The sequence below is a fragment of the Cetorhinus maximus genome, chromosome 3 (assembly GCF_964194155.1).
Source record: "Cetorhinus maximus chromosome 3, sCetMax3.hap1.1, whole genome shotgun sequence".
Lineage (NCBI taxonomy): Eukaryota > Metazoa > Chordata > Chondrichthyes > Lamniformes > Cetorhinidae > Cetorhinus > Cetorhinus maximus.
Genome location: NC_135881.1, coordinates 156,483,141 through 156,495,353, shown reverse-complemented (window position 1 = coordinate 156,495,353; position 12,213 = coordinate 156,483,141). Strand labels below are relative to the sequence as shown.

General features: G+C 45.5%; 1 protein-coding gene across 1 annotated transcript in view; it reads left to right on the top strand.

The window, feature by feature from the left end:
- The window catches only part of myo10 (myosin X), a 345,458-nt gene that overhangs the window by 212,151 nt on the left and 121,094 nt on the right, over window positions 1-12,213 (top strand). The window contains exons 15-17 of the mRNA XM_078539144.1: window positions 5,757-5,849; window positions 9,061-9,129; window positions 9,302-9,384. Coding sequence (XP_078395270.1) covers window positions 5,757-5,849; window positions 9,061-9,129; window positions 9,302-9,384 — 245 coding nt within the window. The remainder of the gene's footprint in view (window positions 1-5,756; window positions 5,850-9,060; window positions 9,130-9,301; window positions 9,385-12,213) is intronic.

The following is a 12,213-nucleotide window of genomic DNA, read 5'->3' as shown; positions in this document are numbered from 1 at the left end:
TTCTGGGAATGACTGGCCCATCCGACTCCCTTCTTCCTGTGACCTCCGCAGCTCCAGCTTCACAGGCCGAGGAGGGTGCCACTGCCACACAGCAGGACCCTGAAAGCAGGCCGGAGCCCTCAAGGTCTCAGTCTTCCAGAGGACACCCGCCAAAGTCATCACAGACAGGGCATAGCAGTCAGCAGGCTGCCTCCACCTCCGCTGTGGATTTCTGGGGAGCACAAATACAGGATTAGGAAGGTTAAGAAGATGTAGTTACACAGCCTGGGCACAGGTGTTAATCACTTGTACATAATGTTCACTATTGTCAATAAACTCTCAAGAATGTCTCCCTGCCTATGGCTCCTTGTTCTGATGAGCAGTGTTCTTATCACTCAGATGTGCAACCTTTCTGCACAAGATGTCTCAGTCCAGGGCCTCTTCCCTGTGCTTTGTGCAGCCTTCAGACCAAAGTGATGGTCCAGCCTCACACTCCCTGGACACATTACTGATGCCAGCACCTCGGCGGTGCTGATCATTGCTGCCAGAATGTAATAGGCAGGCATCACAGAGTTCCGTCATTCTCTCTGTGTGCTCTCAGCAACTTTATGGAGGGGCTGGGCCCATCTCTTCAGCATCTGTGACCAGTGATGCTTTGCTCCCGCAGGGCTCAGGTGCTCTTAAAGTTTCATGCCTGCGCGTTTATGACATGACCCTGATCACAGAGCGCAAGTGAGCTGCCCTCGGCCAGACGTTCACAGAGACTATGTGAAGACTTATGCAGTGTCCTGGCTGCATGTTATCATCATCCTCCTGCAATCGAGTGACTGTTAGGCCTCCACCGCAAGTCCATGACAGGAGCATTCTCACAGGATATTCGTGTTGCCATAAACCAGACTGGTGTCAAACATTCACAAATGTCATGTGAGAAACTGTGGGGTCACCTCACTGCATGTCGTCATCGTCCCCTACAAATCTAGCAGCTATGAGGGACTCCCGAGCGTCTGCCTCGTCTAGCCAGTGTGAGAGCCTTATCCCTGTCATCATCGCCTCCAAGGACCTGCTCAGCCTCATCCCCGTCGGCGTCCTCCTCATCAGAGGAGACTTTCCAGCTCCTCCACCTTCCCCTCAGCCATCTTGTCTCCCAGTTGGAGCGCCAGGTTGTAAAGGATGCATCAGATGATGACAATGCTTGACACCCTCTGCGGACTGTATTGCAGGGCTCCACTAGACCGGTCCAGGCACCGGAACCTCATCTTCAGCATCCCGATGGTCTGCTCCACCAAGTTGCGAGCTGCTGCATGAGCCTCGTTATAGCGTCGCTCTGCTGCAGCCTGAGGCCACTGCACGGGTGTCATCAGCCACAGCCTCTGCGGGTAGCCCATGTCCCCAAGGAGCCAACCCTGCAGCTTCTGTGGACCCTGGGATATGTCAGGGATCTGTGACCAACTGAGAATGTAGGTGTCATGCACACTCCCTGGAAACCATGCGCACACTTGCAGGATGTGTGGCCGCACACCAGCTGTACATTCAGCGAACAAAGCCCTTGCAGTTGATGTAATCCACCCTGTGTTGCAACGGAGACCTGAGTGCCACGTGAGTGCAGTCAATTGCACCCTGCACCTGTGGGAACCCCGAGATCAGGGCGAATCCAATTGCTGTTGCATCCTGGCTCTCCTGGTCCTGGGAAAAATGCACAAAGTTGCGTACACTCGCAAAGATGGCACCCATGACCTCATGGATGCATTTGTGGGTTGAGGCTTGTGAGATCCCACAGAGGTCACCTGTGGAGCCCTGAAAGGAGCCACTGGCATAGAAATTGCACGCTGCAGTCACTTACACAGCCGCTGGCAGTGGATGCCCTCCATGTCCCCTTGGCACCAAATCCTGATGTAAGCGACCAGCTCTCTAGACATGCGCAGTCTTTGGTGACATCTCGGCAGTTCTCAGTCATCTGCAGGAATGAAAGGCGGCGTCTATAGACCCTGGGTGTCACTAGGTGCTGACAGCGATGGCTCACTGTGGCTCTTGGGTGGCGTGTGCGGGATCCCCAGCCGCTCCTTCTTCCTAAGGATGCTGCTGCTGCCTCTGCACATCCAGGCACCTCAGTCACTCTCTCCTCCACTTCTTCGTGCTCTGTAGGCCATCAGGCATACAGCTAGTTCACCAGACTCCATGATCCTGATGTGCTCCTCCTGCAGAATGAAAGAGAGAGAGCCACGTGGTTAGCGTGGGTGTACTAAGAACCTGTCCTGGTTAAGTGTGACGGCCCCTTAATGCTTCCAGAGAGTGCTGGCCACCACTTGGATGGCCAGAGGTTAGTGCGCAGCAAGGCTGCCTCTGTTAGATTGAACTATGGGGGAGACTGGTCCAAACCGGAATGCTAACATTGCAAGGGGCTGTGAGCAGCTCCAGCAGTGACTGCTCCATGGCCAGCTTTAGCAAGGAGATTGTGCACCGTGCCCAGTCGTCCAACTGTTCTGCAGTCCACTAAAGGGCTCACGAGTTTTCAATCTGCACCAGGGAAAGAGTGGGGGTGCTGGCAAGGGGGGAGCTCTGGAGAACTTGGTGGCACTTTGATGTTCTGCGTTGCTTGAGTGGGCAGATAAGCTAGGAGCCCAACCCCAATCATATCAATGTGGCTGCACCTGAACACTCTCAGTTGCAGAGGAATAGTCACTTTCTGCAGGTTTCCCGAATGTGTGACCACTTCCCTCGCCCACCCTACATCCCTCACCCCAAATGCTTGTGCGCTATATTCAATGGCAGGGCTGCCCTTGCCCTCCCTACCACCCCAGCCATCAGTCACCTCAGAGGTGCCACCCCTCACAAGTCGCCTCAACAGCAAGGCTGCACTTGCCCCCCGCTCCCCCTTATCCTCAAAAGTCGCCTCCAAGGCAGGGCGGCACTTAACCCCAACCCCCCGGCACCCTTGAAGCCTACAAAGCATTAGGCGACCCTGGCAATCTCTGCAGAACGTTGCTGTGCACTCACCTCCAGTTCACCCAAAGTGAAGGCCGCCAAGTGCATATCGCCTCTGTGCTGCTGTGAAACACGTCGACGCGCTTTCCTGCCGATGTGGATGGATGATCCAGTGGGGGTGCAAGAGCCTGGCGGGATGGCCTGATAATGATATACTGATGTATTACAATGAGGTTCCTGACAATCGATGGTGGGAAACACAGCCCGTTATTGGCGGGCTCAGCAGACAGTCACAACCTGCCTACCTGCCTTCGTGAAACCGATCGTGCCATATTGTCCGCTCGCACCACCTATCACGCCCGCCGCCAGTGGGCATGGAAAATTCCGCCTCGTGTGAACACTTGTAACCTTGACCTTTCGATTTCTTCTGAGCGGTTGATTAATGAGTATAAGTTAAAACAAGAGCTCAAATTTTAGAACATTTAGAAAATTCGAACTCCTCTAGTGTCACACGCAGGGAGTCATTTTCCAAATGAAATCTTCAGGTCAAGTGAATTTTGAGAATAGGTGAAAACTGGACATGGCTGTAATCCAGTCCTCGTTTTAAAATCACGTGGGGAGTTTTAACCCCCAAAAATAGGTGGGTTGAAGTGAATGAAAGTGAAAAATATTAATATCACAAACCCAACTCCAGCCTGCCCAATTCTGGTTTGAACAGAGGTGGGTTTTTTTTAGGTGGGGGGGGGGGGACGTGACCAACCTGGTCTCAGGAGGCAGGTCGGTTGTTGAAGGTTTTCGAGGAGGCTACTTGCCTCCACTTTAACAAGGTATTCATTTTTAACTCGTGGGTGCTCAGGAATTACGGCAGTTAAACAAGGCAAGAAGAGCTGAATCCAGGAAGTAAGGGCATTTTACAGCGCTGTTTCTTGGGCAAGAGGAACAGGAGTGCTATCTCAGATCCCTAATCTCACCCCTTTAGAGACCCCTGCAATTCTTAAACCACCTACCCTTCCAGGAACGTTTGGCTACTCTCATGCCAGCAGCCCACACCCCTCCCCAATCTACAACTCCCCCTAATCTGTCAATCTAGCTGTCATTCTGTCAATCTCCCTAATCTATCAATCTAGCTGCTGTCAGGTAGAGAACCTGTTGAGAAAATTTAAAAGCATCCTGTAGTTCTTTTCAGCAGGACTACAGGAAAACTGTACTTCTGGGTTTCCCATCCAGAAATCCTCCCATACCCACCTGCTCCCAAATCTCTTCATGGCCCTAAACAAATATCAAGGCCACACATTCTGTTTTTATCGTGATATAGCATCTTGATTTTACGTTGCTGTTTATTGTTAAACAAGAAGTTGGGAAGCAGTGAAGTAGTTGGAGGATAGATTTTTCTGTGCAATACAGGTTAAGAAACACCTAGGGCAGAATATTGCTGTCGGTGTGCGGGGGCGGGCCCGACACGCCAGTGCGTGATGACGTCAGGTGTGTGTCCCGATGTCATCGCGCATCATTCCACAATTTCGTTCGGCGGGCACATGCTGGAGGTGGCTGTGCGCCCGCCAAACTGTCAACGGCCAATTAAGACCATTAAAAAAGTAATTAACGTTGTTAATAGCGCTGCCCATCCAACCTTAAGGTTGTCGGGCAGGCGAAGAGCCCAAGCGGCCTTCATGTTTTTCAGGAAACCTCATCCACGGGCGGGGTGAGGTTTCCTGAAGGTTTTATAAAATAATTAATTTTTGCAAAATTCACAAACATGTCCCAGTTCAAGTGACACTGCCTCATGATGGGACACGTTTAAATAATTTTCTACTTTATTCGTTAAAAAGTTTTATTATCAACTTAATCTCCTTGAGGCAGCTCTGTGGTTCGGAGATTTCTGCGCTCTTTCTCAGTTCGCCCTCGCACACCGACAGCAATATTCTGCCCTAGGTGTTTCTTAACCTGTATTGCACAGAAAAATCTATCCTCCAACTACTTCACTGCTTCCCAACTTCTTGTTTAACAATAAACAGCAACGTAAAATCAAGATGCTATATCATGATAAAAACCGGCTTTCCCTCTGCACCCCTCTCCCCCGCCCACACAGGTAGCGCTGAGCGCTACCAGCCGCGTGCTACACTAGGCGGGCCTCAATTGGCCCGCCCGCATAAAATGGCAGCGCGCAGCTGATCATGGGCAGTGATCGAACAGCCCACCTGCCATAGGTAAAACTCACCCTGTAAAATAATGGCACTACAGTGCCCCCACTTACAAGGTGACAAGTTTGCCTCAGCAATTTCCATCAAATGCATACATGCGAATTAATGTATGACTAAAATGTGACAAGAAATATGGTTTTGCAGACGTGTATGCAGCATAAAATCTCTTAATATATTAACGATGATTATGAACTTTTAATTGATTCAATAGCCATAACCACATTCAAAGTCTCAAACTTTACTGTCATCATAGTCTGTATATCCTAAGGACCTATAATGCTAGGAATTCTTACTCTGCAAATGGATAAAAGCCAGTAATTTAATTATCCTATATTTGTCTCAATTGAAAAGATATTACAGGACATCTGCATGAGCAGCATCTAACTGTCTGACCTACTTACAGTTGGAAATGCAACAGCTAAAGATAGAAGATTTTATTCTATTTATTCCATAATTATAAATTTTATTTTACATTTTATTTTAGTATTCTGGTTGATTAACTGAGGGAGAGAAAAATTTAGCTGTGCATTTGCCGAAATAGTTTGACACGTTTTTTGCAGAACCCCAAAAGTATTTATTTTCCATCATGTAAGACTTGTTATGTGTAAAACTTGGAATTAGGACGTAGGAGTAATTTATGTCTTTCTTTTGTAGAAAATGGGCATTCTAGCCCTGATCAATGAGGAGAGTCATTTTCCAAAGGGCACGGACAGTACTCTGCTGGCAAAGTTGCACAGTCAGCATTCGGTAGGTGTTATGCTGAAAAATATGTACCACCTAAGTTAATTGACCAGCATTGTTGGATTGTTAACCTATCTTGAAGGTGGTATTACTCCATACATGGTTTTCTTCAAGGATGGTTTGGAAATTGAAAAATGCTAAATCTGCTGCCTGCAGTTCATCATGTTGAATTCATCGATCTTAAAGGCCTGCAGCTCACTACTTTATCTGCATTAAAGTTGGGCTGGTATCATTGAGCTGATTCATAATCAGAAATGGAAGCATTGTTTTAACATTTAAGTTGTAATAAAGTGCATTAACCTCCTAAAAAAAAAACTGTAGTTTATTAGAATCCATCAATTGGAATGCAAAGGGTCCAAATCCAAGTGGCATCTATCTTGCTGCTGTTAGTTCTGAGGAGGGCTTATCTGATTGGTGGATGGTAAGCATAGGCAGAATTTGGTGAGCAAGGATGGATAGTTGGTTCTTCTGTTGAATTTCCCTGAAAATGCAACCCCAGCCAGTATACAGCTACGCAATGTGTTCAGTCCTGATTTTGATTGAAACTTTTATTAATTTTGCATCACTGATGCAAATGGTGGCCTTCAGCAGGCCTGTTGATATTTCTGATGTTTGGGTGGAAGACCTACCTAGTTGCATTCAGGCCATTTAAAAAAGGCAAAGGAGCTTAAAGTCTCAATTTATAGAGATGGAAGCTATCAATTTATAATGCATTACTTGAGCTACCCTTCAGATGTGTTATCATTTTGTCACTGATGGAATTTGCGTTCCCTTTTACTGCCTGTGATCAATATTTTTGTATGTGAGGGGTATATGTTTTCTTACCCTCAGAGCGTGTGTCCTACTTAATTTATGCCAGCAGCAAGCTTTTTGTGAGTTTTAAAATAAAGAATGCTACATATTATCACATGCTTACTCCGGATGCTTAAAACACGATGTCCCACTCATTTGTCTCTCTCATACTGTCACGCACACAAAGATTAGATGAAAGAAAAACAATACAGTTACAACTTATAATTATCTCTCACTTTTTCATGGCATGCCTGTAATTTCTTAGATGAAGTTGATGCTTTAGTTGTAGTGAAGGTCTTGTGAACCAGATGATTCTCAGTAAACTGTGTGGCTTCTCGTAGTTGAATTTCCAGGAGGTTGGTTCTCGTGTGAACTCTAACTTGGAACTGGCTTGGGGGAGCCCTTAGGATTTCCCACTTTCAGGATATTGGTGTTTGTTACCTTGGCTGACTTGGAGCTAGATTGATGGTTTTCTGGTGGAAAACTCTGCAAGAAGCTTCTTGCTGGATTTTTAAAACAGACAACAAAATGGCTTCCTCATCATGTGACTTCCACAAGTTCAAATTCTTTTTCCAAATAAGTTGGGTGGTTACGTCGATGATACATCCTATGTTGTGAATTTCACACCTTGAGAGTTTTAGACAGCCCGTGTCTTTCTATTTGAAAAACCCATTCAATTTGAAATTACCCTTTCAAATTAGTTTCAGGAAAGGTCATTGTGTCTTGAGACAGAGGAGTGATTTCAATGCATGAGAAAAGTCAGGTGATCCTCGGGTGGCCAATTTTTGCAGCCTTTTGTGGTCAGTTTTAAAATATAAAAATTAATTTAAAGTTCAGAATATATTGGGACATGACGCTTTATAGTTTTAATGCATTGAATTGTACAGGTACTTTAAAGCACATTAGATTTTGTTTTGCAGGTAAGGTTTTGCACCATGGAGCCTTTTAAGTGCTTACTTGCCTTTATATAATAAATAAAACATCATAATGGCATGTGTGTCTTGATGTATTTGTTTGCATGACATTAAATTTCCCCAAAATGCTTTAGTCCAGTTTCAAGATTGCAGTTGTGCTCACTTTCAAGTTTCTACCACCTCCAACAGTCAGTTTTGGCCACACCATGGAAAAAAAGGGAATCCATTTTATCCTGTGGCTCTGACTTCTGATTAAAGAATTCATCAGGAGCCTGGTTCCTCTTCATTTAACCTGTTGGCTTATAATAAAAGTGCATAATTTTTTTTAAAAATGCTACTTGTTTAAATCTTCGCATTAATATTGTTTGAACTGTCTTTGTCACCTTCCTGAATGTGGCTTGTAGAATACAGTTCCATCACAGCAGGTAAATGGTATGAAATAAGCAGATTCTAACTCTACAACATTTGTTGCTTTTGATTTGATATGGTCAAATTGCATTTGTTGTCCTGTGCCATGAAAAGCAAGTTATTTAAAATAGCTTTGTTTACAGCATATGATTATCATCCTATGTTAGCCAGGGATGGGAATAAGCCCAAAGCAAACTGATCGCAGAGTAGTTATGATCAATCCACAGTGTTTTAATTTGTCACTGTTCCAACATTGAGAGCTATTTATATTTATATGGCACCTGTAACATAATAAAAATGTCCCAAGGTGCTTCACGGTAGCGTTATAAAACTACATATGACACGAGTTGCATTAGGAGAAATTAGATCAGATCAAAAGATTGGTCATTGAGGTAGATTTTAAAGTGCATCTTAAAGAAGGAAAGCAAGCTGGAGAGGCAAAGGGGTGTAGGGAGGGAACTCCAGAGCTTTGGGTCTAGGCAACTGAAGGCGCGGCCACCAATGGTGGAGTAATTAAAATCGAGGAGGCTCAAGGAGACAGAATTAGAAGAGTGCTGACACCTTGGAAGGTTGTGGGGTTGGAGGAGATTACAAAAATACAGAGAGGCAAGGCCATGGAAGGATCTGAAAATAAGAATGAGAACCTTAAAATTAAGATGTAGCTTGACCAGCAGCTAATGTAGGTCATCAAGCACATAGGTGAGCAGTGCAAGTAAGGACACAGGCAGCTGAGTTTTGGATGACCTCAAGTTTACGGAGGGTAGAAAATGGGACAACAGCCAGGAGTGCATTGGAAAAGTCAAGTCTAGAGGTAACAAAGGCAGGAATGAGAGTTTCAGCAGCATCTGAGCTGGAAGAGGGGTGAAATCAGATGTTAATGGAGGTGGAAATAGATGGGTTTAGTGATGGTGTGGATGTGTGACCAGAAGCTCATCTTGGGAGTCAGACACAACACCAAGATTGCAAACGGTTTGTTCTAGTCTTAGAGAGGTATCGGAACAGAGTTAGGAGTGAGGACCAAAGACAATGATTCCAATCTTCCAATATTTAATTGGAATATTTAATTCCATTAGTAACTTAAGCTTTTTGCATTTTTTTCCTAGAACAATCCCTTCTATGTGAAGCCCAGAGTCATTGATCATTATTTTGGAGTGAAGCACTATGCTGGAGAGGTATTTATGCTGTTTCATATCTGATTTCATCAGAAAATTTCATTTTCAACAGCACTTTAATGTGATTATTAATAACTGACCAAGGGAAGCATCACAAATCTCTTAACAGTTGTGCTCTACCAATTTTTCTCTTACTTCTCAATATTAACAGATTGTTCTTTTCCATCCTAAGGTTTTATATCACGTAAAGGGAATCCTAGAGAAGAACAGAGACACATTCAGACATGATGTACTGAACTTGTTACGTGAAAGCAGGTATTAACTTTGAATCCAATGTATTTTACAGTCACGTTGGGATGGAGGGAGGGTGAGATGGGAGTAAGCTGAACCATATCTGAATTTTATTTAGTGTAGTGGTGGGGTAGGGGTTGCATTGCATGGAGAGAGGCTAATTAAGAGTAAAATAGACCATGGGCAGAATTTTTCTCTCATCAGGCCGGTGCAAGCCAACCCGAATGAGAATAAAATAGTGCACGATGACGCCAGGCGAGAGTCCCGATGTCATCACGCACTCTCGCGATATTTCACTCGGCGGGCGCATGTGAAAGGTGGCAGCGCGCCCGCCAGCAGTTAAGAGACCTATTAATGCCCTTAATTAATTAAATCGGATTTTTCGCAGCCCGCCTAACCGTTTGGTTGTCAAAAAGGCTAAGCGGCCTTTGGATTTTTTATGAAACCTCATCCGTGGGTGGGATAAGGTTTTCGACAGGAATTAAAAAGAAAATAAAAATGTTTAAATCTCATTTATAACATGTCCCTGCTCATGTGACAGAGTCACGTTAAATGGCCAGCCAGCATGAAATCGTGGTCAGGGCCCGATCGCGGGTGGTGGTCAGTTTTGCGACTGCTCCCTGACCCACTTGACGAGGGCAAAATTCAGCCCCATATCTGGGATGTTTTTCCTCCACTCATTTTGCATTAGCAGAAATCGTTTTACTTGCAGCCATATTCTAAAATAGTTTTAACCTTTTGGCTTAATGAAACCACAGTGAGAGAATTTGCTTATGAACAGTCTCATTTCCATTCACTATATCATTGCAGTATAGGAGGTCATTTGGCCTGTCAAGTCTGTATCAGCTCTCTGCAAGAGCCATCCATCTAGTACGCCTCTCCTACCCTTTCCCTGGATCCCTGCAATTGTTTTCATTACCATTACTTCTGAAAGCCATGATTAAATCTTTCTCCACCAACCTTTCAGGCAAAGCATTCCAGATCATAACCAATCAGTACATGCAAGATGTTTTTCCATGTCATCTTTGATTCATTTGCCAGTTTGGGATTTGGTCGGGGTAGAGGGGGAAGCAAGCATTTGGATGCATTCTGAGTTAGGAGCAGACAAGAAGCACAGAGGCAGTCAAATGGGGAACTGGTTACGGCTGCACTCTGTGTGCCTATAAAAGGAAACATGACTGGCAGCGGCACTCAGCCATTAGCACACAGAGTGTGCATAGGTTACGGGGAGAGTGTTCTGTACACATTTGGGCAGAGTAGAGGGTCGTCACCCTCCTAGCATTGTGGGGGTATAAGAGAAGGGGATAAGGCTTCAGGCGTAATAGGGAGTGTAGTTGAGTGCAAGGAAGGCAATAGCTGGCAATGGGAATAATGACTGTCAGATTTTAGGTCTGGTGGTGAAGAGGATCAACATCCTCAGCAGAAGAAGCAGAGCTGAGGCCTTGAGGAGGGCAGAGGACAGTGAAGAGGGAGAGGAAGACAGAAGAGGACATCCTGAGCTCCATCTTTTAAAGTAGATCTTATGCTATCTGGACATGTCAGAGAACCCGTGCCATAGGGAATTGTGCCAGTCCAGGCAGATGGTCACTGAGATTTCTACCCTCGTCGTGGAAGAATTCATGCCTTACAGTACTGCTCACCATACCCTGCGAGTAGCTGTCAAAATCACTCACTGTGGCCTTGGAATGACCAAAGGCAAAGAAGTTCAAGGTCTTGGTGGCATCTTGCAAATGGCAGCACACCATTGCGTCTCACAGGTTGCTAATGCCCTATTCCAGAGACCTGGGAAGTACATTAATTTCCAGGTTGATGGAACTTCACAGGCACAGAAGGCAGTAGTTCCACTGTCCTCACTGGATTGCCGCAGGTGCAGGGCATCATCAGTTGTACCCCTGTGGCTGTCAAGGCAATGAGTGAGCTGCCAGTGAAATTCATCAACAGGAAGGGAATCCACTTCCTTAGTTCAACTGGTTTGCAGCCATAACACAAGTTTCCTGCATGTGTGCCATTGATTTCCTGACAGCAGCAGTGACCCCTGCATCCTTTGGCAGTACAGGGTGCTGCAGCTCTTCATTCTCCCCTGTAAACTCCCTGGATGAATTCTAGGGAACAAGGGTTATCCTTTGAAGAGATGGCTACTCACCCCTTTACGTGACCTATGATGGAGCCACAAAATTCCTGCAACAGAAGCCAGCTGATCACAAGGACCACCATCGAGTAGGACATTCGGTTTCTACAGATCCGTTTCTGGTGCCTGGATTGGTCAGGGGATGCCTTGCATTATGCTTTTGCAAAGGTCTCCCACATTGTAGTGGTCTGCTACATTCACCATATCATGGCCCTCCAGAGAGGTGAGAAAGATGAGGCCCTGCAATGACACAACTCATCAGAGGAAGAGGAGCAGCAGGATGTGGAAGAGGAAAAGGAAGAAGAGGGATGGAGAAAGATGCAGAACACAGAGGTGCCTCGGCTACACAGGGAGATGGCCGGGCCTGGCCCAGGAATCGAGGGCTTTGTCAGGATGGCATAATCCAGACATAATACATCCTCTGCAATATCTTAATCCAAATTATTTATACCTAGTTTTTAGTTTATTGTAAGTTCCTTTTTTTATATTCTAATTTGGACCAAGCAGTGGACAAAAAAATTAAATGCTTGCTACCTTAAACTTACACAGACCACCTGCAAGTATTGATGATGAGAAAAGAAATCTCCTTTCTTGTCTCCACAATTCCACTTGTACCAAATTCCCACTTCAACACTTCTTTTTGCACTCCTTTCACAAAGACTATGTGCTACCACTCTCGGGTTTTATGTCCCAATATGTCACACTTTTTTTTGGATCTCCCGTGA